Below are 27,622 nucleotides of genomic sequence, written 5' to 3'. Positions count from 1 at the left end.
TATCTAGTGGCCCACCTGCCGGTAAATGTCGATCGTCAATATAGCGACGCATCGAAAGATTGCCGCTAGTGTGTCCCTGGCGGCAGGGTTTCGTCAAGTCGGAACAGACATCTAGAGTAGGGGTGTTGCAGTTACCACCACGTAGCGGCGATGACTTCTTTTTGGTCCGTCTTTCAATTCGTCGCAGAGAATCGGCAAAGGGACCGAAACGACTTATCGCCGGTCATGTGCATGCGTTTATTATTATATATTTCTTTTTCCTGACGAATGTTCCTAAAGTGAGCTCCGGGGTCAAGAGTAACCCATGCTTCTACGCCATTCTTGCGCCATTGCGGGAGAACTTTATATATATTTTGTAAGTGCGTTTTAGACTCATCTCAATGTAAATGAATCATGCATATAGGCTATTTAACATATTTTGGTGGAGTAATTTTGTAATGCATTGGCATTTCGCCGCGTCTCTGCCACCGGTGGTCCACTGGTGGTATAATTTTCAAAACGGAAGTGGGGCCACCGCGGATCGTTGCAGTGGGGCCATCAATTTTTGGCGAGAGGTCGCTAGTTACCCATGGATGGTCCACCGACGCTTACGGCACGGAGTAACTCTTTAAATTTAATTAGGAAATCACTATAGTTGCTACAAAAACTAGTTTTTGAACTTGGACTGTGTAATATTGGTCTTGTGAGGCAAACATTTCCTAAGTTCAACTTCGAGTATCTTCGGGAAACAGTAAACCAAAGATGATAGGTTCGAACCCACAATCCAACGTTCACAATCGAAAACATTCTGTAAATCTGTATTTTCCTCTTTGAAGTGTAATAAGATATGTTGATCCGTTATTAACTGTACTGTAGAAACAATTCATCATTGTAATACTTCGGTTAGCGTACGCGCCTTTGGCGTGGGAGACCCGGGTTCGATTCCCGGCGGGAGCTCAAGTGGTTCGGATTCCACGTTAATCAGTAGGTCCACGTCTCATATAGCCTCGCTGCTGAACGGGACGTAAAACTCAAAATCCATCAATCAATCATTGTAATACTTAAGGATAAAGTATTTCGAAATTATGTATACATGGGAGCACATAGTAGTTGCCTCAATCCAGCTATAATCAATGCCCTCAATTTCCTTCGTTAAGTTCAAACCGATTTTCCTGCAAGCTGTTACACAACGACGATTAGTCTAGTTGTCTACGTGTCGAACTGTTGAGCCAAAGGACGAGGGATCGAATCTCGGAGATGGTCATGTATATTTTTATTACTTGCAGAACTATACATTTCACCCGTAATAAAATGAGCATTTGTGTTTCCGTGGAAAAGTAAGAATTTATTTCAAGTTCAACTTGTGGGCAGTGAAGCAAAATTCATGGTTGTCCGAATACCTGACGATTTGAATAAATCATACGACACGCCTTTAGTATGGAGTTTTAGAGCTTTCTGGTACGTATAAAGAAATCTCACTGACCTAAAATCCATTACGAAATAGGACCTACCAGAAGCTTCAACACCACGTCTGCGTCACTTCGGTGAACGCTGTATCGAAACTTCCTATATAAATTTCACTCACTTGACGTTTAGTCAGTCGACCGTACTTGGTTTGTTAGCTAACTATATTGAAGGGGTATAGACGAACAATATGCAAAATCCATTTTTCAATTTTGTCAGGAAACGAGGAAAATGTGACGCCCTTATGTTTCAGAATTGTTGAATTTTTTGGGGTGGGGGTGGGGGTTGATTTCACTCATCTGCTGTAAGTAGTGACTACTGCTGTCAACCATTGCTTTCTTTCATTTTTCATTTACACATCCTATCCTCTTTCAAGTTCGGTTCCACATGCCATTCTATTTAGTTTAATATATTCTGTTCGATTAAATACACATTCCTCAATCTCTTATAATATGTCCAAATTAAAAAAAAACGGTTCTCTTGCTTTCTTTCTAATAATGATTATTTAGATTTCAAGAGAGTTAATTTTAAATAAACTTGCAACCAATTTGTTAATTATTACGAGCATTGAGTTCTTCCTCATTGTGTGTTAATATATATTCTTCAGTGTTTACATTCTAATAATAATAAATATTTATGCCACAATTAGATATAATTGCAGTATACGAAGGTTAAGTGGGTAATAAAGCAGTTCAAGTCAATCGTAGATTAGAATTATCGTTAAAAGAAATTGAATATTCGCATCCAAAATTGATTTTATCTAGGTAGGATGGATAGGGATGCGCACGAAACAAGATTTGTGGCCGTCTCGTCTCGACAATATGCTGTAAAAGTGATGTCTCGACTCGACAAATGTATATCTTTCTATTGGAAGAGTTGTGTCTCAACTCGAATTTTGTCAGGAAAATTCTGTCTCGACTCGACTCTGCGCATCCCTAAGGATGGACAGTTTGAAGAGCCCAGTATTCCAAAGCTGGCGGGGTAACCAATTACACCATTACGCAACATCTATTTCAGATACAACCATTATTATACACTTCATTTTCACAAGCTGCTTCTTATAATAACTCTATCGATTTCCTACTTAAATTCAATTATAGATAATTGTTTCTTATGTAGCAGCTAATATTCATGCTACACAGTATAAAACAAGTACACATTCAATGTAAATAAATACAAATGTAAGATATTACAGATTACTGGCATTGCGATTTAATCCGATTTTAAACAGTACCTATTTTCTAAATAATCGTTCAAATTGCTTTAAAAGAATCCAGATTATGAGGTACCCTAAGTTTTTGCAATGGAAAAAAAATTACAAGCATATATATATATATATATATATATATATATATATATATATATATATATGTGTGTGTATTTTAGGGGACTTCCGGGCTTGACCCCTCCCCCCCCCCCGAAATTTTATGTTTATTCAAATAAAATATTGTAAAGTGAATGAAATATCTTGTAGAATGTCCACATTTCCAAGAATGAAGTTAGCAAAGCCCCCGGAAATATATACTGTATATGAATAATGTTCATGTTGGACGTGTGGTTTTAGGTATTCAATTGTGTTCACATTTCTCATTTTAGCGTTTCCGTATATGAATTATGGACATGGCGGGCTAGTAAATGTGACAGGGATTTGAAAAGTGACAGTTCGTCGGATAAAGTGTTTCCAATCACTTCAGAGTAGAAATTTATATTTATAAAAAAAGTTCTCATATATTTGAAAAAAAAAGAAGAAGAAAAACTTTAACTCTCCGCACGGAGGTTCGAACCGTCGCCCTTTGTTTCAGAAATGTCAGCAGCAGTACTAAACCCGCTTGACCACAGACGCAACTTACAAGAGATTGTGTTATAATATTGATAATAGAATCACTCCAAGCACAAGTTCGTACTTGGAGGTTTAAATATCCATTTTCTGTCGTTTTCAGCAATTTCTTCTTAAGATAATGGTTGATTTTGCATATTGAAACTGTGCATGAGGTGTGCAATCAATATTAATCTCAGAAATAAGTAGTTTGATTTTGTTTTTACATTTTCACATCGCTCGGATGACAGTATGGTTTGCAGCTAGTGTCTATATAAAGAACGGCGGGAACATGCAATTCCCTGTGTACAGATCTGCGGGAATTGTGACGGATCTAGGCTCACTTTTTCGGACTTAGTTTCTGAACGAGTTTCCAGCTTTTTGTGAACAGGTGTGTACAAGTGCTGAGCTTTTCGCCGACAGTTCAACAAACAAGCGCCTCGTCATAAGCAGAATTTTCGTAGAAGAAAGATGCATGCATATGCTAGCGTAAAAGTACACATCAGAGGACATTGTCGAACGTATTTGAGATGTGTTCGAACGAAACCTTTAGATATCAACGTAACAGGCAAGCATGGGCAACTAACATTTCTGACATAATGGTTTAGCGTATTATTAACCATCATCAGCATATGGAGTCTTATAAGTTGCGATTGCTGCAGGTATTGCATGCTGACGACGTGCGAAAATATACGAATTTTGCACTGCGATTCTGGAGGGTATGAAAGATTATAATTTTCCGAACGACTTACTTTTTCGGATTTATCAATGTTCCATCTATAAAGTATGGTTAATCGCCACAATATTAGAATTTTGTGGACATCAAAATCCTTGCGAAATCTCCGAAAATTAAAGAAACTGATCGAAGATAAACGTGTCTTGTGTCATTTCTGCAAGGAAAGTCCATAAACCTTTCATTTTGTGGAGAAAACTGTACTGATTGTCGTACCTGGACATGCTAGAAAACTGGTTGTTCTCCTAACTTCAAGAAGATTTGAATTCATTTTCACGCAAGATGGTGCCTCCTATTTCCACTTGAAGGTCCGGCGTCACCTGAACGATACAATCCCACGACGAGAATTGGAATAGTCGAACAAAATGATTTTCATCGTCTGTAAATTCCCAGATCTCCAGACCTAACCCGCTGCGATTTTTATCTGTGGGGTACATTAAAGAAAGATGCGTGATCCACCTATGCCTGCTAATCTTCAACACTTTCAAAATCGAATTGTGAAAGTCGTAAATTCGGTAATTAGGAATTAGTTAACTCGTGTGTGGCAAGAAATCAACTGTTTTCATGTTTGCCGCACTACAGGGCCTGCTCATGTTCAGTTAGTGCAACGTAACGGACCATAGACCAAACTTCGAACTTTCCTGTAAGTAGGATGTGCAGAATGTGTTTTTGTCTTGCACATTTTGTGCACAAACAGTTCTTGACATTTGCTTTCTCTTTTTGAAACACACAGTATAAACTAAACATCAAAAAGTGCTTAATTCTCAAGCTTCGAATAGTTGATAAATGAAGCATAGGAGAGAGAGAAGAAAAAAGCTAAGCAAGTAAGAAAAATAGTGTTAGAGAGAGACCTGGTTGAGTCATATAGCCTTCGTTAATGTATATTTCTAAATATAATTTGACAACTGTGTTATTAGTAGAATGATCAGGCTTAAAATCACTTGTGTAAACGAGAACATGTTATAATCATTGTGATAAATATTGAATGAAGAACATAGAGTGGTCTGGAAATTTTCGAACAAACTTAAATCGTTAGTTGTTATCTTAAAATGTTATAATGTGGAAGTTTATTTTGTTCTTTTCAGATTTGAACTTCTTGGATCTCCTATGCAACTGACTCTCGATTAGTAGTGCGAGAGAAGCAACACAGATACGATAATACGTATTCGATCTCTCATCAGTATCTAAGATGATCAACATTATATGATTTATAACAACTCAAATCTTAATATTCCCTCTCTGTGACGAATTTTACCTTGTGGTTTCTACAGATTAATTAGCACACTTATAGCGATATTAAAACAAAACTAGATCTGTGTATATTATTTAATTTTTAAGAAGTATGTATATACACATACAAACACACTTGTATATACTGCTAGCAATTGAAGTAGATCTAATGATTAGACTATTTAAACCTGAAAGTCACTTTCACTTCTTCATAAGCAGAAATTTTTGAAATCAGCACTTTATGGGGTTGTACAACTAGTTATTTCTACGTTAATTATAAAATACTGAGAATAGCTTTCGGAAATCATTGATTGTAGTCTTTTATCAAAGAAGGGAGATAATTCCGCTAATAGTATTCATAAATTTGCACGCTTTTTTATTTTCCTGTTTTTAGTGTTTGAACATCAGTTTTCGTCATTGAATTATATGTTACTAATGTATCGTAAGAGAGCCGTTTCCACATAATAATAATAATAATAATAATAATAAAAGCAGATTTTCTGTTCATGTTCTGAGGACAATCATCAGTCCATTGTGTTATACAGTCATGACTTGCTGGGCTGCAAATTGGTCAGTAAAAGTTAGTATCTTAAAGCAAAGTCAATATTTTGAAAATAATTCATTGAAATTAGTGTTTCAGGCTCTTTGGAAGATTAAACGAAAAATTTTCAATTATTAAACAGCAGTTTAAATGGTTCGTGTGGATTGAACCCAATGATGAAGTGTAACAATAATCGAAGACTTGTTTAGGGGCTCGATATATTGTCAATTTACAACTATCTAGCAGCACCTCTGAAACAATAGAGTGACCCAAAAGACTTGCGCCAGTCTGCATCCGTGAACATATGTAAATTGTTAGTGGGATTCTAATAGCAATGGTTTGAAATAATTCGTAATAATAATAAATCGCACGCAATAAATAAACGCGAAATGTATAAAGAAACAACACCAGAAAAATATTAAACGAAATACTGTTTTTGCTAACTTGATTCATTCCTTTCTATTTCATCGTGTCCAAATCATCCCTACGTAGACATTTTTACTTGCATACATCACAACTTCAAACACCATGCAAGCAGCAGAACGGTTACTTATTATAAATAGGCTACTATAACGTAACTTTCAGTTTGTATATAAAGCATACATGTATCTACTTACATTGTACCGAAAGCTTATATTACGCATTTCCTGGACATAATTATTTCCTGGAGTAGTTTAAAATGTATTTTTTGTCTCACAAACTGTTGTGTGTTAACAAGTAATCAGCCATTTCAGTAGCAAGTTCGAGTGTTGCTAACCTAACTTGGGTTTGCCAGATAGACGACACGAGGGAAATTCTAGTCCCATTTTGTCCATTTCTTCCCGAAATATAGCAGACAGTAATTGATATTTCCGGTGAATAGTCCTCATGAAGATGTTAAAGAAGAGTTAAGTAATATACTGAAAAGAATAAACTAACTTGCTTGCGTCAAGCAAGAGAGAGCACTATGTTGCGAGTTATTAGCATATTTTCAACAAGTCATCTACGTTCTTTTTACCTCTCTGTTAATGAGGAGGAGGAAAGCTGAACTAAAATTGTAAAAATAGCTGCAGTTTTGCCTATCTCTTATGAAAAAGACGTAGATGAGTGGAAACTATTAACCTATGTAAGGTATAAAACTGCTGTTAAAGTAAATATCTAGGGACAAGTTTTCTCGTTTAAAATTCTTGCTTTTTGTCCATTTCGAAGTCCGTATTCTCATATTTAAAGTCAATAATTTTATCTCAAATCTAGTTCACACTTCTGCTCCTACAACCGTTGAACACGAAAGAATCAGTAATATGTACATTAAAATTATATAATGGGGGTATGGAACACAATATAATATTTCAAGTAATTCACCTGCTAATGTTCCTTGGACAGTTTTTTTTCTTCTTCAATATTTCAAGTGTTACAATCGAGCACTCATTATCAGGGACACACAATGCCAAAATTTTTTTGTATCGGTGTTTAGAAATACGAAACTGAACACTGATAAAAGGAAATCTTGCTAGAGATTGAGACGGTATCATTATCATTTGTGTCAACAACAAAATCAAATAAATAAACTAAATAAATTTAACAACTTATATTGTTCGTGGATACAAAAAAATAGAATAATAATATGACCTGGGTACATTGTACACACTGCAATTTAAACATGTCTGTTGAGCGATCAGGACTACTTTCTGAATTAATATATATTCATTTGCTGAGGAAACCTGGAATATATATTTATTTAAAGATATTAGTAAAAGGTTGGGGAGAAGTTACACAGACTCTACTATACATTGGCAGGATGGAAAGAGCACTGAGTAAATAATAACTGAAGCGATACTTAAGAAGATAAAGGAATACAGAAGGCTGAATAATGAATTAAGAGAGACGGACAAAGCCAAAGAAAAGTACATGGAAACGATACGTGAAGAAATAGTGGCACTTCAACGGTGCGGGAGGTATTATCTGATGTGAGCACAAAAATTAGTCGGGAAACCTAACAAAAGTATACGTACGTTTGGAATCGAAGATCAAGAAGATCATGTAGTCACTGACCACCAAAGAATCCTTAGAATTTGGAAGGAATACATAAAAAAAAGTCTGTATGATCAGAAGAATCTCCCTAAGATATTGCGATCGAGGCAGAGGAAGAGAACGAACCCAGTGTATTAAAAAATGGAGTAGTACAAATCATCAAAGACATTTGAAGGAGAAAGGTCACTGGAGACGACGGCATACTGGCAGATTTGCTCAAGGGATTAGGAGACAATGCAATGAAAGTACTGACTTCATTTATTTACAAGATCTACGTCAGTGGAGAATGGTCAAAGAATTTTCTTGATGTTACAATGATTGCATTACCCAAGAAAAAGCAAGCAAAAAATGCATTAAATACATAACTATTAACCTTATTTCCCACACTGGAAAGACTATTGCGCGTATGTTGAATAGGCGGCTCAAAAGTAAGATGGAAGAGATGTTGGAGAAAGATCAATGTGAATGTAGTAAAGAGGAGTCAGGAAAGGATGTAGTATGTGGTCCAATTATTTAACATTTGCAGTAAATGTTTAATGAAAGAAGTATTAATTGGAATCGGAGATTTCAGGATTGAAGGGCAGGTCATTAACAGGATCAGGTATGCAGAAGACACGGTTATTATAGCTAGAACCGAAGAAGGAATACAGGGGATGATTGGCAAAATAGTTGACACTGGGCAACTATATAGAATGGAAATCAACATCGAAAAATGGAAAATCATGAGAATATACCCTGGGAACGCATCCTTATGGGTCAGAGTAGAACAAAGAGAACTTGAAGAGGTCGATAATTTCAAGTATCTGGGAAGTATTTTGACGAGAGACGCTTACTGCACCAAAGAGAGCAAGCAAGAATTGCCAAAGCCAAAGAAGCATTCAACAAGAAAACATCATTCTTAACAAGTAGCCTTAATATTGGACTGAGGAAAAGTTGGTCAAATGCTATATATGGAGTATTGGACTGTATAGTTCAGAGACTTGGACATTACCGGAATTAAAGAAGAAATATTTAGAGAGCTCCGAAATATGGTGATGGAGGAAGATGGAGGAGATAAAATTGATAGAGAGAGTAACAGACGAAGATATTTTAAAACAGGTAGGGGAGGAGAAGACGCTTTTAACGAGCATCCTGTATAGGAAGGCTAATTGGATTGGACACATCTTGTGAAAAAATTGTTTTCTTAATACTGACATAGAAGGAAAGGGAAAAATAGGAAGAACACAACTAATTGATGATCTGAGAAACAGAAGAAAATATTGGGATTTAAAAGAGGAAGCTGAAGATCAAAAAATGTGGAAGAAACATTTCCAGGCGCAAACCTAAAATTAAATAAATATAAATAAATGAAATAAAAAATAAAATAATAAGAAAACCTTATTAATCCCAGAACCTGTCATAAAGCCGAATAATACTTAATTAGTAAAAAGGTTAGTGCACTTATCTTAAGACATATATGGTTATGGTTATACAGAAAAACAATAAGAGGAATCTATGATATATTGAGAAAGGGGGGGGCGATTATGAGAAAAGAACTTAAACCCCTGTGTATCCCTGAGGATGAGTGTTCGATTATAACAGTCGAAATATTGGAAGAAAATTGTCCGAAGAACATTCGTAGGTGATTAACTTGAAATAATACATACATTACTTCTTTGCCCCAAAACTACTAGAATATCAAGTTCGTTTACCACAAGAAATGTAAGTGTCATACTGTTTTGGAAAGAAATCTTTTGTAGTCGGAGAAATTTTTGAAGAGTTGATAGCTAAGAGGGACCATATCAAATGCTGAAGAAATTGCAGGTTAGAATGAAAACTAACATTTACTTCATATAACCGAAGCTTTTCATTCAAGATAGGACCTGTTTTAAAATATATGTAAGTGAATTATTCTAATCCCACTGCTAATGATGCGTAGCGATTCATGTACAGGACCATAGAAATTTCAGTTTATTCTGTCGTATTGAAAAGTGGATTTTAGTATAATAGTAAACTGGTTGCTCCATATAATTAGATTTAAAAAAAAAATATGTAAATTCTCTGTAAATTCACATTTACAGAATTCTGTGCAATAAATAAGAATCATTACAAGATGTAAAGGAAATTGTCATAAAATTGAGTTCATTCAGTGTGTGGACAGCAGATCAATCATAAAAATCATTAGCGTAAAATAGAATGGCGTATAGTCAAGCTTCGCAGGCCAGGTCGCGGATATGTTTGATAGCTCGTAACGTATTTTCTGATTAGTTTGATCTGTTCAAATAGTGTCAATCAGGTATAGCAAAATAACAGCAATGTTTTTGAAACGTTCGTGATCAAAAGTATAGTAACATGGACTAGAGGCAAGGAACATGTGAAAAGAATTTGGAAGCATTATTGTAACGATATAGAAAATCCGTCAGAAATCTGAACTGACTAGGACGCTTTTTTTTTTTTTAAATAATTAACTCACGCACTCAGTTGAGAGTCAGCTGTATATTCGTATTTTCGTGAATTATTAAATATATTCAAAGTTTGTTTTTCTTCAAGTCATGGGTTAAATGTTATTTGGTTGCGCGCAGAGCGAGGCAGAAATGCAGCGTGAAGATAACATCTCGAGGTAAGTTTTACATTATAGAACTATTTGTAATGCCTTGTGTAAATTTAATTACTTGCAAAAGTCACAGGATACAGTAAATTACTGGAAGAAATATCTAACTATACTTTGGAGCAAAGTGAAATTGAAGATCAACACGTGACAGAACTCTTTCCAATAATTTGAACCACAATTATTTTAGTTAAAAGTAAATAAATTTTGACCATGTTGATCCTTGAATATCATATTTATCATTTATGTAATAGTCTGTTGTTGTTATGTTTATTTGCTGATTAGTTGAATTATTGACAAAATTAATTGCTTTCAATTATAGTTAGAATATTTCTGGTTACTTTAGCATGTTTATTTTTATATTGATAAAGCACTTAATGCTGTTTTTAGTACTAGCAGTGGCAGTGCTCTCGTGTAAAATACGTCACGTTATTTACCGGTTATAATTATTTGAAAACAACAACAAATTGTGCGTAGATTAAACAAAGCAGTAATGTTTTCTTTGATGGAATCTGGACTTCTTTTTATGCATTGATTATCATTGATCGATAATACAGGATATAATATAAAATTTTGAAATTCTTGCCTATGGAGATCATCAATAGAAGTATTAAAATTGTTAATCTATTGCTTTTTCTCTGAAAATATAATTTTCACTAACTTCTACACGGCATGGTGAAAAAAAAACTGTTGGTATCACTTTTTTTCATTATGCTTTTTTGTTTGCCCAGTCAAAATTTATTTTGATTCGAATTTATTAAAAAATTGAAGTTCGGCATTTGGCAAGCCAATATATATATATATATATATATATATATATATATATATATATATATATATATATATATATAAAGAAAAAAAGAGAAAACTTCCAGGCTCTATAACTTATTCTTTAGGAGTGTAAGAGGCATACCATTAGCACTTAAGCTTATTTAACTGGCGTAATTGTTGAAGTTAGGAATGTTACTACAAATTTCTATCGGGATTCTTTTGTTTTGATATTAAATGTAAGATTATTGCTCTCGTGAATAATATTTTCTGATTGTAAGAAATTAGTTTGTGAAAGTTAGGCACAAATAAAGTATTTGGTGCGGGAGACCCGGGTTCGATTCCCAGCGGGAGCTCATGTGGTTCGGATTCCACGTTAATCAGTTGGTCCACGTCTCATATAGCCTCGCTGCTGAACGAGACGATAAACTCAAACTCAACTCAACTCAACAAATAAAGTAGTATTGTAACTTACAAAACAACTAGGTTCCAATCATATCTGCAGTAAAGATGGGCATAATGCAGTGCAGGAATCGATTGTACTAGATTCCTTAATGTACTTGGTTTCTCTGGAATCGATTCTGTACTTGATTTGATTACGCTTACTCACTGACTTACTTTGCTGATTTGCATTCACCAATATGCTGTATTTGGTTTCTCTGGAATCTATTTGATTACGCTAGTGGCTCTTCTCGCATGCAGTGCATGCAATAACATCTCGTATTCACGGAATATATTTCTGCTGTTCATACATTAAAACTTAAGGAAAAATAACCCTAACGCAAGCAAAAATACTTCTAAAGAGTCTTAACTGAACCCGTTAAAGTAACTTACGTCCTTTTTTGTTCCGATGTCAGCGGAGGGGAGGGCTACTAATTAAACTCAAAGCGGGAGTATTGAATCCGAAAGAATAATTAATCGAATGCAGCAGGCAAAATAGCATCGAAGTGCAGCATACACAATTGTGATATATGTTTGTGCATGTAACGGGCTTATGTTTCTATAGCACAGAATGGTTTCGTTTATTCATATTGGAGAGCTAGGACAATTATTACTTAACTTTATTCGAATCTTTTCAGCCGGAGAGAATTTCAAGTCGAGGAAGGGAATATTTCGTAACAGAATAAGGGATAACGTAAATGTATTTTTTTTTTCTAAATAAACTGGAGTTAATGGTAACACCCAAACTCTCTGCTGTAGTGGCTAGCGCGCGTATTGATGAGTGAGGTCCCGGGTTTGGTTCCTAGTGGAAGAACATTGAACGTGTTACGGTGGTTCGGATCAGTGGTTATTCGAGGCATATTTTCGGACATGGTTCTTGGAATTTTATCCTGCCCAAATATATATATATATATATACAATAAAAATGCCCCCCAAAGAATACTGCCAAAAAATATTCTTCAAAACTTGGTTTGAAATTATAACCTTAATGTCATTATTATTTTCTTCAAGCATGTTCCTCAGTATACACTGAGTATCAGAATTGATTATCAAAATATCATCATCAGAATAGAATACCATTAAGAAAAAAATGTTTGGGAATCATGCCTTGTTTGCATTCGATCAAATTCGCTGTTCCGGTGTTCAAATGTAACGTATTATATAAAAATGAAAAGGATCTTGTTTGTGATCGCAATACGGAAAAACTGCTAAACCGTTTGAAATGAATTGTTGGATGTAATTTTTTTTTTTTTTTTTAAATCATGCTACTTTGATGGAAATGTGTATTCTAAGAGAGGGATCGGGGTATCATGATTAATGCGAAAATTCGAATATCCCATGATTTTGAAAATTCTCGTTGTAAGGAAGGTGAGGGGTATAATTTCTTTCTTCACCTTCAGAACAATCTTACCTGTTGTTTGTAATTGCGTCACGGGGAAAGATTTAACAGTTTGAAATGAATTTTTGAACGCAGTATCTAACTTGAGCTGGATTTGTATTATATTAATTTGATTCAAGGGCACATGCTAAGTAGAGCACAGAGGGTTCAAATTTTAGTCAAAAACATAATATCTCATAGGAGCACGTCAAGTTAGGAAGATGAAACTCGATGTATAAAGTCCTCATTAAAATAAGGGGACACGTCTGTCGTTGTTTTTAAACATTTCCGTTTTAAGGGGGAAAGGAGGGCATTTTCTAATATTTCTTTTCCTCATACTTAAATCGACATCGGCTGCTGTTTGTGATCACGTCACGAAGAAACGGTAGAACAATTTAAAATGAATTTTTGAACATAGTACCTATCTCAAGCTGGGGTTTTATCATGTAACTTTGACTAAATCCTCTATAGACGCCTGAAGATATTAGATAGACTGGTATTCAAAACAAGTATCGGAATAGCCTGAAGAATGCGAAGACCTTTCCCGGGGCTGACATGTTCTCTGATCATAACCTTGTGCTGACTGAAGTAGATATTTAACTGAAAAAATATAGGCAGAAGGAAAGTAGGGAACAAGATGTTTGAATACTTAACAGGGAAGTAAGAAACCTTATTGTTAAAAACCTCTAAGAAAAGTACACAAAAGAGGAATGGAGAGGTGCAGGTAGTAACAGACGGTAGGAGCACATTAAACTTTGCATACAGTACGCTTTAGAAGAAGTAGTGAGTTATAGGGGAACACAAAATGACAGAAACCATGGGTTATAGAACAGATGTTGCAGAAAATGAGGGAAAGGAAGACGTGGAAACAAGTTGATATAAGTATGGGAAGGTAGTCAGCGAGAGGAGTGAAGTTTTAGGAAGATGGAAAGAATATGTTGAGGAGTTACATGAGAGTAAGGATAGACCATGCGTCCTAGAGGTTGAAGTAGAAAATGAAGTAGGCGAGGATGATAAAGGGTTAAATATTCTCCGGGATGATCTGTAAAAAGCTATATCCGAGATTAGGAGTAGCAAGGCAACCGGGATAGATAATATATCAATCGAATTTATTAACCCTTAAAATGATAAACCTTTTTTTGTAACACAAAATGATGAGGTGAGTTTATTAGACTAAACTTGTTTTTCCTGACTATTTTGAATTTTAGGCATATTTTTACGTAATAAACTTCCCATATGCATCACGGCCGCTGGTTTATTCTTCGATGATAGTAAACAAAGGGATCACATATTGACGGTAGCATCTATAGTGCTTATAGTAAACTACTGCATTGATTTATTCACCGAGATGTGTCCCATGGACTTTTCATTTTAAGGGTTAAGAATTTAGAAGACAAGGGCAAGAAAAAAATTGTTCCGACTCTGCAGTGCAATATATGAAACAGGAGAGTGGCCAAAAGACTTCCCGAAGACGATCCTGATACCGATGGCTAACAAATCGAGCCCAGAGAGATGTGAATGGTACAGAACTATTAATCTCATATCGCCTTAAATAATGAATGAAAGAAGGCTGTATGGAAGAACAAATGAAAAGGTTGAGGAGGAGCAGTTCGGGTTCAGAAGTGGTTAGGGGCACAAGAGATGCAAGTGGATTATTAAGGGTAATCGGTGAAAGATTTACAGTAAAAGGGAAAGAGGTGTATATGGTATTTACTGATCTAGAAAGACTTTTGACCGCATGAATTGGGAATTGTCATTGGAAGTTCTAAAGAAGGTTGGGTTGGAATGGAAAGATCGAAGTCTCATAAGAAACCTACATATGAACCAATTCATGCGGGAGTTAGAATAGGGGAGTGCAATTGGAAGGGGAGTTCGAAAGGGATGCTCTCTCTCGCCAACATTATTTAATGCCTATTTAGAAAAAAAGTGAAAGAGAGCCTACAAAATGAAGACGGCATTTCAGTAGGAGGTAGAATGATTAGGTGTACATAGTTTGCAGATGATATAGCGCTTACTCGATAAAGCCTTGTGGAGAATATGGGACGAAAATAAATGTTAGATACACAAAAGCCATGGTTATTGGAACGAAGCGGTCGGTGTCAAATATAGAAATGGGAGGTGAGAAAATAGAACAGGTGGTATCGATACCTGGGTAGTATTATTAGTGATAATATGAAGCGCAAACATGAAATAAAAGCAATAATAGGAAATAAAGGCAAGGATAGGAATGGTGAAGGAACCTTTAGGAGTAAAAAAGTTTACTCTCTGTCTGGGACCTTGAATAAAGAGTTGAGAAAAAGACTCCATACGAACAGTTTTGGAGACTGATATGCTGGACACACACCGCCCAACTGAAAACTAGCTGACCAAGCACTTCATGGGCTGAAGGTCAAGGGTTTAGAAATGAAGTGAAATTTCTAATTTTACGTCCAATGTGCTGTGTAGGCTAAAGGAAACGAATGATTAATGAAAGGGATGGTTATAAAAGAATTAGTGGAATGAGGATGTAGGGAGAAACAAGAAAACTGTGAGAAAGTCCAGAACACGGTGCTGTTCACTACAGACTCACATGACCGGGATATAACCAGGAACCCCTCGCACCAAAGATGATCTCTCTGCCATTGTGCAACATTACCCCCATTTTAATTGATTGACTAGTTGTGGTCACGGGGGGCTGTATCAGTTGGGATCTATAGCTGAAAATGGGTTCCGAACCATTAATTAGTAACATTTTTATCCGGAGCAAGTGTCCCCACAGGGAATTGAAACCGGGAGTTCGCTTACAGAAACCTGGTGGTTTGGCTACTAGGTTACGAAGGGCATTATGTAAGAGTTTTATGCTTGTTTCTTTATGCTTTTCCGTAAAACATGCCCAGGTATTCTGTTCCATTTCATGGAGTGAAGGCGCTATAATTATTGTAACTAGATAGTAAATATACATGTGTATTAAAATATGCGCTGAAACATATGCAGTTCGGAAATTATAACTACAGTATGCGCCAAAATATACAGTACTGAAATGAAAAGATGAACAAAATTACATTATTGTCATCTGTGAGTTTATTTCTCCTCAAAAGAAATTAACATACATACATACACACACTATTAGCGTGTTGATTTACCACGGTATGTGTAATGTAAGTGTTCAAAGTGTGCACCCCCTCGCTGTAGACAGTGTTTATATCGTTCAAATTCTCAAACATATCCTGAAACAAAGGTTGCTGCAGACTTCTGCAAAAGGAGATGATTTGCTCACGTAATGCACGCACAGTTCTTGGTGGATCTTCACAGGTGAACACATTCTCCTCTAACATTCCCCACAAGTAGGCATCAGGTGGTGTAAGATCGGGGGAATGGGACGGGTATGGGAAGTCAGTATCACGTGAAATGATTCGTCCTAGAAAGTTTTCTTGCAACAGAGCTAGAGATTCTCGAGCGGTATGGCTGGTCGCCTCGTCCTGTTGATACCGAGACATCTGAATGTTCCTTGCACGACAGAACCTTCTCAAATCCTGAAAAAATGGCTCGATCTCTAAATCCCTGTTGCATTCTTGATTGACGGTAAGAGCATTTGCCTTCCTAATCTTCAACGAAATAGGGGCCTAATAAACCAAGGTCTGATAATAGGGGCCTGAGATGGCACACCATATCGTCACACGCGCACTATGTATCGGTTTCTGGACGATAAGATCTGGCCGCTCAAAACCAAGGGAGCGAGTTGTCTGGCGATTGATGTAGCTGTTCAAGTGAATGTGACTTGCGTCGAAGAACCAAGATCCTCGTACACCATGGCCAATGTTCCACAATACACCATCCTGACTCGCATATCTGGCTCTGTCAAGCGTTATCCAATCTGTATCCGGTACGGAAATCCACCTATATCCTTAAACAATTGGCAAACGGACGTATCGCTGACGTTCAGTTTCAAGGCTGTTCGTCGTAGACTTCGTCGGGGCGAATGCAGCACCACTTGCTGGATTACACGTGCGTGATTCTCATTTGTCAAAACAGTTATTGATCGACCTGATTTTCCCTTTCGTTGACACAGTGCACTACCAGAACGGCGAAATTCCGTAACAATAGACAGTATAACTGTGTTACTTGGTGCCGTCTTATTAAACTCCTCTCGGAATTGTTCTGCCACCTTTTTCAAATTCGGCCTACCTTCATGACCAGTTCCGTATGAGGGAAATAATGCTCTACTATGAATACTTTTTCCTGCGTCAAAAGACCCATTTCCAACAATAACTGCACAACACAACTTCCTTTTTACTATTGCGAAAACGTGCATCTGGAGCTATGCCCCGTCGACAAACGGAACCACGTGTTCGAGATGCGCGAGTTTCAGTACTGTATATTTTGGCGCATACCGTATGTTGCATATTGGAGGCGCTCTGACAGTATTAGAAAGATCTCTTTGTTCAAGTTTTAGTACCCATTAACAGACAAGGCTGATAACACATCTGGTTTCCTATACTTTCGTTCTGAGCCCGACTGGCCTCGCTTCTGCTGGTACTAGCTTTTCATGAATTGATTCCTCAAGGATACCTTCCTCTGCGTACTCGATTCCTTACGTGTGCATTGATTATCTGGAATAGGTGCGGAATTCTTTCGGATAGCATGCACTTCCACGTGTTTGTCTAGTAGAGTTCAGGTAGTCTCGTTCTTCCATGCTGAAAACATCACCGTGCAGTAAAAGGTAGGCGATGTAGAAGACTGCTTTGTTTCATGTTTTAACAAATATAACTCAAAACATATATAAATTACAATGCCAAATAGTTAATAAATACAAATTGTGTGTCACTAATGCATTTTTGAATTATAAGAGCGGGGAGCAGAAGTGGGTAGGTATTAGATACGAAAAAAACAGATTCCGATCCAAGTACAGAATCGATTCTTGTGGTTCAAAACTGAGTACGTATCTACACTACGTTGTGGTCACTACCAATATGTCAAGATCATAATAATTTTAATTTAATTCAAACTCTTATTTACTCGTTTGAGAGCCTACCAGTTTAATCTACGAATTGCAATAATATGTAGTGATTTCTAGCTTAAATTACGTGTTAATCAGTGTAGTTTTTCTCGTTGCTAAAGATATTTATTTTTTCATGATCATTCCTGAAAGTGATATTGTTCGCCGTAGGTATCGGCAAAATTTGAATAAAACATTTTTCTTGTTGAAAGATATATCATTGTGTAATTTGCTTTAGTAAAGCCAGTCTAAATAAGATATTTCTGTGTAAAACAGTGATGTGCCTCGTAGTTCATATTATATAAATATAGTTACTATTACAGACTTCGTTACAATTGTCGGTACTTTTGTTCCTAGTTTCATAGATTCAGTCGAACCTCAGACAGTTAAATTTTATCTAATAGTTCGTTCTACGGAAAATATCTGAAAAGTAAGTTGGTTAAACCAATATTTCTTGCAGTTGCTAAGTACGAGGGGCGTCCAATAAGTTATCTACCTAGACAGGGAGGGGCGGAGCATAATGACGCCACACACACATGCCAAAGCCACTGTGGGGATCCCCACTGCACAATTTGAGGTCAGTCGGAGCAACGTAGTGGCCGTGAACAGTGTGTTTCTTTTACGCTGCGTAATGAATGTTTGTGTGACGCCGCGAACAATGGATTTACACTACTCGGCCATCAAGTTTCAGTAAAGAAGGGAAGGGACCAAAGAGATCCATGAGCGACTGCTGAAAGTGTACAGCATGCAGCACCGTCAGAATTCCAGGTCAAATACTGGTCAAAGCAATTCAGCTGGGTACGGGAGTCCATTGAGGATGACTACCGCTCCGGGAGACTCGCAGATGCAATAACCACGGAAATGTGCCGCAAAGTTGAGGGCATGGTCCTGCAGGATCGCCGTATGAAGGTCGCCAAGATAGCAACAGGATGTGGCATATCCAAAGGATCTGTCCTGACGATTCTGCAGGACCGCTTGGGCATGTCAAACGTCTGTGGTCGTTGGGTCCCCATGCTCACGCCTGCACAGAAGGAGTGCCGGATGCAGCTGTTCCAAGACTGGTTGGACTTTGAGGACGACCAGGACAAATTCCTGGCTCATCTGGTGACGGACGAAACCTGGCTCCACTATTGGAATCCTGGGAGCAAGCAGGAGTCCATGCTTTGGAAACATCACGATTCCCCGTCCCCGAAGAAGTTCTGCATACAGCCCTCTGCGGGGAAGATCATGCGATCATCTTTCTGGGGTTCTGAGGAACTTCTGCTGATGGAGTACGTGCCTCACAAGTGACAATCACACGTAGTGTCTATGCTGCCTCCTTGTATCGTTTGAGATATGCTATTGCAGAACAGCGTCCGGGAAAGTTGGCCAACGGGATCCTCTTGCTCCACGACAACGCGTCAGTGCACACGGTCCGGAAGGTTGAGGCTGCCATTGCTGACTGTGGTTTCCAAGTGTTGAATCATCCTCCCCACAGTCCGGACATGGCCCCTAGTGACTATTTCCTCTTCCGGGTCGTGAAGGAACATCTGCGGGGACAGCTTTTTTCGTCGGACAACGAGGTCCAACAGGCTGTTTCCCAGTGGTTTGCAGTTTATGACAAAGATTATTTTTCTCTGTGATTCCTTTGCTGCCCACAAAGTGGCGACGGTGTATAGACCTTCATGGGGACTACATCGAAAAGCAGTGATGCCCAGGTGAGCCTATCTGCATTCCTTCCTGTCTAGGTAGATAACTTACTGGACGCCCTCTTATGTTACTTTAGTTTTTACATGTGACAATGACTTGCTGTCGTATTTTCTGTTAAAGTAGTTACTCTGATACCTTTAACACATGAAGAGTGGGAAATCCTTTAACTATGTAAATACAATTAAAAAACTTAGTCAAGTTATTATAAGAGCCAATTATTATAACGTGATGAACATCTATTGTTGTAATGATACATATAATTCTAACGTTATATATACAGCTAAGCTTTAGAGTGTAATAGCTCTCTCCCCTGTTATTTAAAAGAAATAATAAAATAAAGGACGCCTCTGAAAGGCGAGAATCAGAGAAGCAAATTACTATAAATCCGGAATAAACCAATAAAACAATACCTGTGAGAATTTCTGTTTTTCTTATTAATCCCTTTGCTGTGTTGATAGTTACTTTCTTGAAGAGTAATCAGTAAGATATATTTACTGTTTGATATTAATTAAATTATTATACGATAGTAGTCTCGAGCAGCTTAACTGCCTTATATTGTGGGGTGTTAAGGGGAATTTACAATTACTAATTCCTTAAGTGTTGCTAATTTTCTTAAAATAGTGTGAATATAATTTTTAAAAGAAGTCTAAAGAATTTTTTTTCATAGTCCTTCTCATGCTTTGATGCAGAGTCTTCAAGCAAATTGCTGTTTAATTAAATTAGTTATTACTTCTACTACGTGATAAAATTAACACAGTCATTATTATTATTATTATTATTATTATTATTATTATTATTATTATTATTATTATTATTATTATTATTATTATTATTATTATTATTATTATTATTATACTTCATCGCGTTTAGATAATGTTCAAAACTTTTTTTGCGTAATGCAAATGGAATTTAAGTGTCAAGTAGATGTGCAAGAATATTCCCTTAACAAATCACTTCGTTTTATTCTCATTTTTCACACTTTTCCATTCACTTAAACCTACACTGTCACTTCTTTTGGCTTCCGTTTGTTCACTGCTGCAAGCAAAACCATCTACTGTTAGAGCCATGTCCTGGAGTGTGTGATTGATTACACGTACGGAAATTCAGTGAAGTGAATGAAAAAACTATGTCCCAAAATGCATGGTTACAGAGAACAGAATATTTAATTATTATGGCTTATGATATTTTTAGAATTCTGTATGTATGTCATCTCCATTTTGTCTCTTCATGGGTATTATTTTATTATCATTTTCATTTATCTCCTTTGGTATAAAGTGTATAACTTCATATTATGCTTTGAATTTCGTGTTGTTGAATTAGCTAAGGGCAACTAAACAAATTATTTTTCCCACTCTTCGTGTAAAGCGTTGGGTACGTCAGAGAAAGTATTTTTAATGAACAAACCATTTCTTATTCTATGACTGTTTAATGTGTTAATAATAATTACATAGTGGCCTACCTATTGGTTACTTTTGTATTAATCTCAAAGGCTGCGGTGGCTCATTTTTAAGAGCTTTCACCTCTGTTACGTTCCTAAGATGAGTCAGGATCGTATCACGTGGAATTTGTTGCGAACAAACGCCGTACACGTGGGATTTTGGAAGAAAAAACTATATCATATTTAAAAGTGTTTATTTTAATTGGTCTGCACACATCGGAACCCTAAATAGAAGCAAGCTTTGGTTTATTCGTTTATTTAGGAGGAGTAGAGAGCATACTACGATAGATTTAGGATAGATTTGTCAGGTATTTGTACGATTTGTAGTCAGTTTATATAAAATAAAATTTCAACGTAAAGTTGAATTTACCGAGTTAATATGAATGTAATATTATCTATTTTCTTAGAAATAGTGTATGGTTTCTAGTGTTATCGCTATTAGAACGACCAATGAAATTATCAGGTTAGTTTAGGTGTTAATAGGATAATTTAGGATTCATAGTCGATGTTACACTAATTTAACAATGCGTACGAACTCCGTAGGGATTTATAAATACGTATTCGCGATGCCCAGTTTCAATTTTATCCTCTCGCCCATTCCAACCTCTAGTTTCTTTCAGGTGTCAGGTAAGTAATAATAGGAACAGGTAAGTAATTACATACAGGTAAGTATTTACAGCCACCAGATGTCCGCTTCCCTTGATGTGAAGTGTAGCAGCCGTGCAGCCTTTGCCCCTTTGCAGCCCATTATTGAGAACAAATGGTAGGCCTCTCATGTCACGAAGTTTCTAACGTGTACATAAAGAGAGGGTATGTGATTTTGGATACTAGAAGGTAAGTATGTGCAGGTAAGTATTAAAGTATACTATATACATAATTGTAATTTAGTAATGTATTCTAGTAGTTATGTATTCATAATTATGAAAATATCATATTAATTGTTTGTATGCTCTCACAGTGTGAAGTTGACAGTCAGTGCTCACAAGGCACTTATTGCTACCATGATTCCAACATTTGTGTACCGTGTGTGGTATGTGAGCAGTACAGAAGACAGAAAGGGAAGATCCAGTGTGCAAAGAAACCTTCGGACTGTGGTCAGTGTGTTCATGGGTAAGATGAGTTCCGACATGCTTTCAGATTTTGATATCCTGAATGATTGTGAAAGTTTCTGATCTTTCTTTCATATTATTTAGATACAGATGGTGATCAGAAAAATGGAAACTCCTGAACGAAATTGCAACTTACCAGATTAATATGGTGTCGGGCCACCTTTCGCCTTCAGAACAGCCTTGATGCGACGTGGGATGGAGGCATAGAGGTCGTGAATGGTAGCAAGTGGAATTTTACACCATTCCTCGTGCAGGGCATCGGTCAGTTCTGTGAGAGAAGATGGAGGTGGAAATCGTCGCCGGAGTCGTGTTTTAAAGACGGACCACAGATGTTCAATTATGTTGAGATCTGGGGATTGGGCGGGCCAGGGGAGGTGTTGAACTTCATCCCGATGTTCCTCAAACCACGCTGCAACAACGCCAGCTGTGTGAATGGGTGCACTATGATCCTGGAAGATGGCGTCATTGTCCGGGAACAACATCCGGACCATAGGATGCAAGTGGTCTCCTAAAATTGCGACATAATCGTTGGCAGTGACTCGTCCGCTAAGTCTGACCACAGGACCCAATGAAAACCATGATATGACGGCCCACAGCATCACCTAGCCGCCGCCATGTTTCACAGTTGGGCGGAGACACTACAGATAATAAGCTTCTTTGGGCGTTCTCCACACATAAACACGGCCCGTGGTTGGGAATAGGGTTGTTACTTTATAAAATGTAAGGTGCTACTTTCTAAGGGTTTTAGTGGGTTAGTTAGATTGAAATTATATTTATCTTAAACTACCCGTAATCGTAATGCGCCACAAATCAAAATCATATGTTCACCCTTATAGAAACCTGAATTCTTTATTCTTCCAATTAATCGTATTCTTGTTCTTAAATCCTTTGACAACAATCTGTTTTGAGTCTTACTAATTCATATAATCTTTATATAATCTTTTTATTCTTCGTCCTTACGACATATACTGTATCTTCGTTTCACCTTGTTTATCTTCACAACAACTGATATCACTAGACAACCACAGACTAACTAACCTTACGTAACACAGCATGTATATTCTACCATAACATTTCTTACCAACAAGGGTGAAGGATGACTCATCCAACCATATCACACGTTCCCAGTCCTCAACGGTCCAAGTAGCATGGTCGCGGCACCATTTGCGGCGTGCGAAAGCGTTATGGTCCCTGATGAGCGGTTTGGCCCGTGCAACACGACCCCGTAAGTTCATGTCATGTAATTCGCGGTGGACTGTGATTGTCGAAACAGGGTGGGGGAGGTGCTGATTGAGTTCCTCCGTCACTTGCTCCGCAGTGGCACGACGGTTCTGCGTGACAATGCGCTTTAATACCCGTCGTGACCTGTCACTCATGATTTTCTTCCGCCCACTGTTCCGCTTCCCCGATGTGGTTTTCCCGTGTGTTGTGTAGGCCGTCATCACCTTCGACACTGTCCCACGCGACACCTAACACAGTAGCCACTGCCGTCACACTCACTCCACATAACCGCGCATCAACAATTTGCCTTCTTTGAAAATCTGAGAGGTCTCCCATTTTACACTACCTCCGTCTGCTGCAGCCACTGGACACTGCTGTTCCACTGCGCCTGACGTAGTATGGAGACCGACTTAACACACTACCACCAGCGGTCCGGCGCTGCGGGCGCCACGACACCACTGCCAACCCACACATCTGACGTGTTGCCAACTACAGGTGTTTGCAACCATAACGCTTTCGCACGCCGCAAATGGTGCCGCGACCATGCAACTTGGACCGTTGCAGACTGGAAACGTGTGATATGGTCGGATGAGTCATCCTTCATCCTATTCCCAACCACGGGCCGTGTTTATGTGTGGAGAACGCCCAAAGAAGCTTATGATCTGCAGTGTCTCCGCCCAACTGTGAAACATGGCGGCGGCTCGGCGATGCTGTGGGCCGCCATATCATGGTTTTCATTGGGTTCTGTGGTCACACTTAGCGGACGAATCACTGCCAACGATTATGTCGCAATTTTAGGAGACCACTTGCATCCTATGGTCCGGATGTTGTTCCCGGACAATGACGCCATCTTCCAGGATGATAATGCACCCATTCACACAGCTGGCGTTGTTGCAGCGTGGTTTGAGGAACATCGAGATGAAATTCAACACCTCTCCTGGCCCGCCCAATCCCCAGATTTCAACATAATTGAACATCTGTGGTACGTCTTAAAAACACGACTCCGGCGACGATTTCCACCTCCATCCTCTCTCACAGAACTGGCCGATGCCCTGTACGAGGAATGGTGTAAAATTCCACTTGCTACCATTCACGACCTCTATGCCTCCATCCCACGTCGCATCAAGGCTGTTCTGAAAGCGAAAAGTGGCCCGACACCATATTAATCTGGTAAGTTGCAATTTCGTTCAGGTGTTTCCATTTTTCTGATCACCATCTGTATATATATAATATGTAACGTATCTAAGCAACTGCGAACTTCTGTCGAATTTTCTGATTTAAACCCACGTGATCCTTTGTTTACTGACCTAAGAGCATGAAAACCTCAATCATTAAAATATTTGAAATGTTTGTGATATAAGAATAAGAAGGAAAAAAGTAAATTAATTCTGTGAGATAAGCAAAACATCCGTATGCGGTACAGTGAAACTTAAACATATTCGATGTCTTATCAGTACTTAATTTATAAAAATTCAATAGTTTAAACATCGCAACTTAAAACATGAATTTCAAATGTACGTATGTACTTGCCATTTTTGCTGCAGTACATGGTGTAACTATTTTAACTATTTTACATTTCGAACAGTTTTTAGTAGTACAACAATCTCAATGTTATAGTCGACCAAGCTCTAATGCTGCGACTCGAATCGTCTATAGTCCGAAAGATTTGGAGAAGTAAGGAAGAGAAAGATAGTCAGCAGCAAAAGTATCTTCCCCCCCCCCCTCCCGTGACTATCGTCACTCCATTAGGTCGAGTCCATTACTTTTGTTGATAACACAAATACCTGGAAAGATGCAACTCAATTTACATCTAACATTTCAACCAGCTGACGGCAATTGGTAAGCCTGTGGAGTACTGAAACAGGCTTTTGCGGTGGATTTGATGCACGAAATCTCTCAATTTTGAGATAAATCTATTGTTTGGAGCGTGTTGTTTAATGAGTGCCATATATATCAATGAGCTGGGTGAATAATGTATTATTTCACCACATGCTGCATGTGAGAAGAAAGAACAAAATACTGATCATATGTGAGTTAGCGAATGGTTGAAATTAACTGAAAACAACATATCTAGAACAATTGAAAGAAATAAGTTTGGTAATTTTTGTCTCCTATCATGAATTTATTCCAATTTCCCGTCATTCGAATATCTCTGTTCTTCTCTGCAGAAGAGAATAATCCATATCATACAGAAATTAAAATTGAGGCATGTTAAAGATTTCGGACCTCTGCGGATTCGAACCCGGCCCGCCATGGTAGAAAACCGATGGGGTAACCATTTGCCTGCGCTAACCACTTACTTGATGTTGCACAAAACCGTTAGCTAGATGAAAACCTTTCATGTAAAACATAGTCCAGATAGCTTGAACATGATCGTTAGTTGAGGTAATTAATTTTCTTCAACAATTTTTATTAATTAGGTAATGGTTATTGTAATTCTATTATTGCCTTATTGTTATTAACAACCATTCTAACTGCATAATTTCACAGATTTAGCCAGTTTTACACCAGTTATTGTGACTGGCTTATGCGAAAAAAATATTTTGTACATTGCAAGAGACGTAACTTCTAACTATTCGCCGTAAACTCAGTCGTATCTGATTGTAAACCAAAACTAATATGGAACAGAAAACCATTTTATACGAAATATTTGAAGTAGCATAGGAAGTAGTCGAGCGATAGGTATATAGCTTGTTAATTATATGTTCGTGTGTTCAAATCCTGGCATGTCATATTTTCTCTTAGCGTACTCGGACATGAAAACATTTCTTTGTATAATCGTTTAACAATTCTTTTCTTTTCAAATAGATAAGAGAACAATTTATATGAATGTAAATAATGATGTAATAGGTGAAAACAGCGTATTAAGTATCTTCACTATTTCATTATTATCCTTTCGAGCGCGAGGCACCAAAGTTAACTGCTGGGTGGAAGCTCATGTAATTCGGATTTCACGTTGAGTTGTAGGTTTGTCTCAAATAGGTCTGCTGCTGAAGGAGACGCTAAATTCTTATTAACCAACTCTTATCATCTAAATCGTAATATAAAATCATTCCGCATTTTTTTTTTTAAAGAAAACAAATAATTTATTTTTTGTTACATATTTTAAGGTGGCAAAATCGTAACTTGTAGAATGAATGAAGAAATATTTACGTTGTTAGCTCCTGGCGTAAGTATATGGAAGCTCAATCCAGATGTATTTGTGTATGTGTATGTGGTATTTTATCTCTCTGTAACTACTGGCCGAATCTGAACCAAATTCGATGAAGTCGTCCCATTCCCTAGGAACTAAAGATCACTATATTTAGCGGTCAGGGGTAGGCTCGCCTCGAACAGGGACTGTGTTCCTCATCTTTGCACACATGGAGCTTCTGAGTTCATCTCGTCTTGTTCTTATTTTAATTTCTAATACCGATTTCCGCTGGAGGAAAGTGATTAACTCGAATGTAAACTCGAGTACTCTTTTGTAAAGTCCCCCTCTTATATAAAAACAGTCCTGGAAATGGACATTAAATACTAGCTAGTCAATTAATCAACATAGTAACAAATATGGCACAGTACGTCGACAGTGCGTCGTAGATAAATAAGAGTAATATCATGTATGCGTAAGATAGGATTTGGTAATATCAGGTTTCTAAAAAGTATTGAGAGTTAGGTCAAAATTGAGAAGAGATTTATTGTCATTTTAAAATAACATTATGTACTGTTTTATTCGATTATTTTTTCCCTTCTTTCTGCAATACCATAATCTCGTCATTATAGCAATTCTCTTGTTTGGTTAAAAATTGTGACCTGTGGTTTATACTGTTTTCGTTTCAAACTAACTTAACACCATTCACAGCATTCCGCAGAGACTGAAGAAAAGAAAGAAAGAAAAAAAAAGACGATGTCAAGTAAAGTTTATACGGTACGTGCATTATGACCTTCCAGCTAAGTTTTTGCAGCTTCTGACGGGTCGTTACAGATGTATGCAGTCTGACGTTGTAGTCACAGTATACGACACCCTTTCTGTTGACCAGTTCAGGTCGTTTCGGTGCTTTCGTTTATCATCCGTCTTCATTAGCCTAAAAAGCATAACCGTAAGATATTAGAGATTTCGCCTCATTTCAGTTTTTCCTCCGAGAGTGTATTCTATACGGAGGCTAACTATATCAAACATATATCTCTTCTTATTTTGAATTCTAGCAGTGTTCTTTTAACTTGAAAAAGATGTACTGTCATTTTCATTCGGTGAAATATCATA

At 37.4% G+C, this 27,622-nt stretch overlaps 1 protein-coding gene across 1 annotated transcript in view; it reads left to right on the top strand.

The window, feature by feature from the left end:
* The window catches only part of LOC145668316 (uncharacterized), a 135,235-nt gene that overhangs the window by 40,274 nt on the left and 67,339 nt on the right, over positions 1-27,622 (top strand). The window contains exon 4 of the mRNA XM_081736043.1: positions 22,008-22,159. Coding sequence (XP_081592169.1) covers positions 22,008-22,159 — 152 coding nt within the window. The remainder of the gene's footprint in view (positions 1-22,007; positions 22,160-27,622) is intronic.

The sequence above is a fragment of the Thermobia domestica genome, chromosome 13, assembly GCF_964235325.1.
Source record: "Thermobia domestica chromosome 13, izTheDome1.hap1.1, whole genome shotgun sequence".
In the NCBI taxonomy this organism is placed as follows: domain Eukaryota; kingdom Metazoa; phylum Arthropoda; class Insecta; order Zygentoma; family Lepismatidae; genus Thermobia; species Thermobia domestica.
Note: the sequence above shows the minus strand (reverse complement) of the source record. Positions and strands in the feature narration are given on the sequence as shown.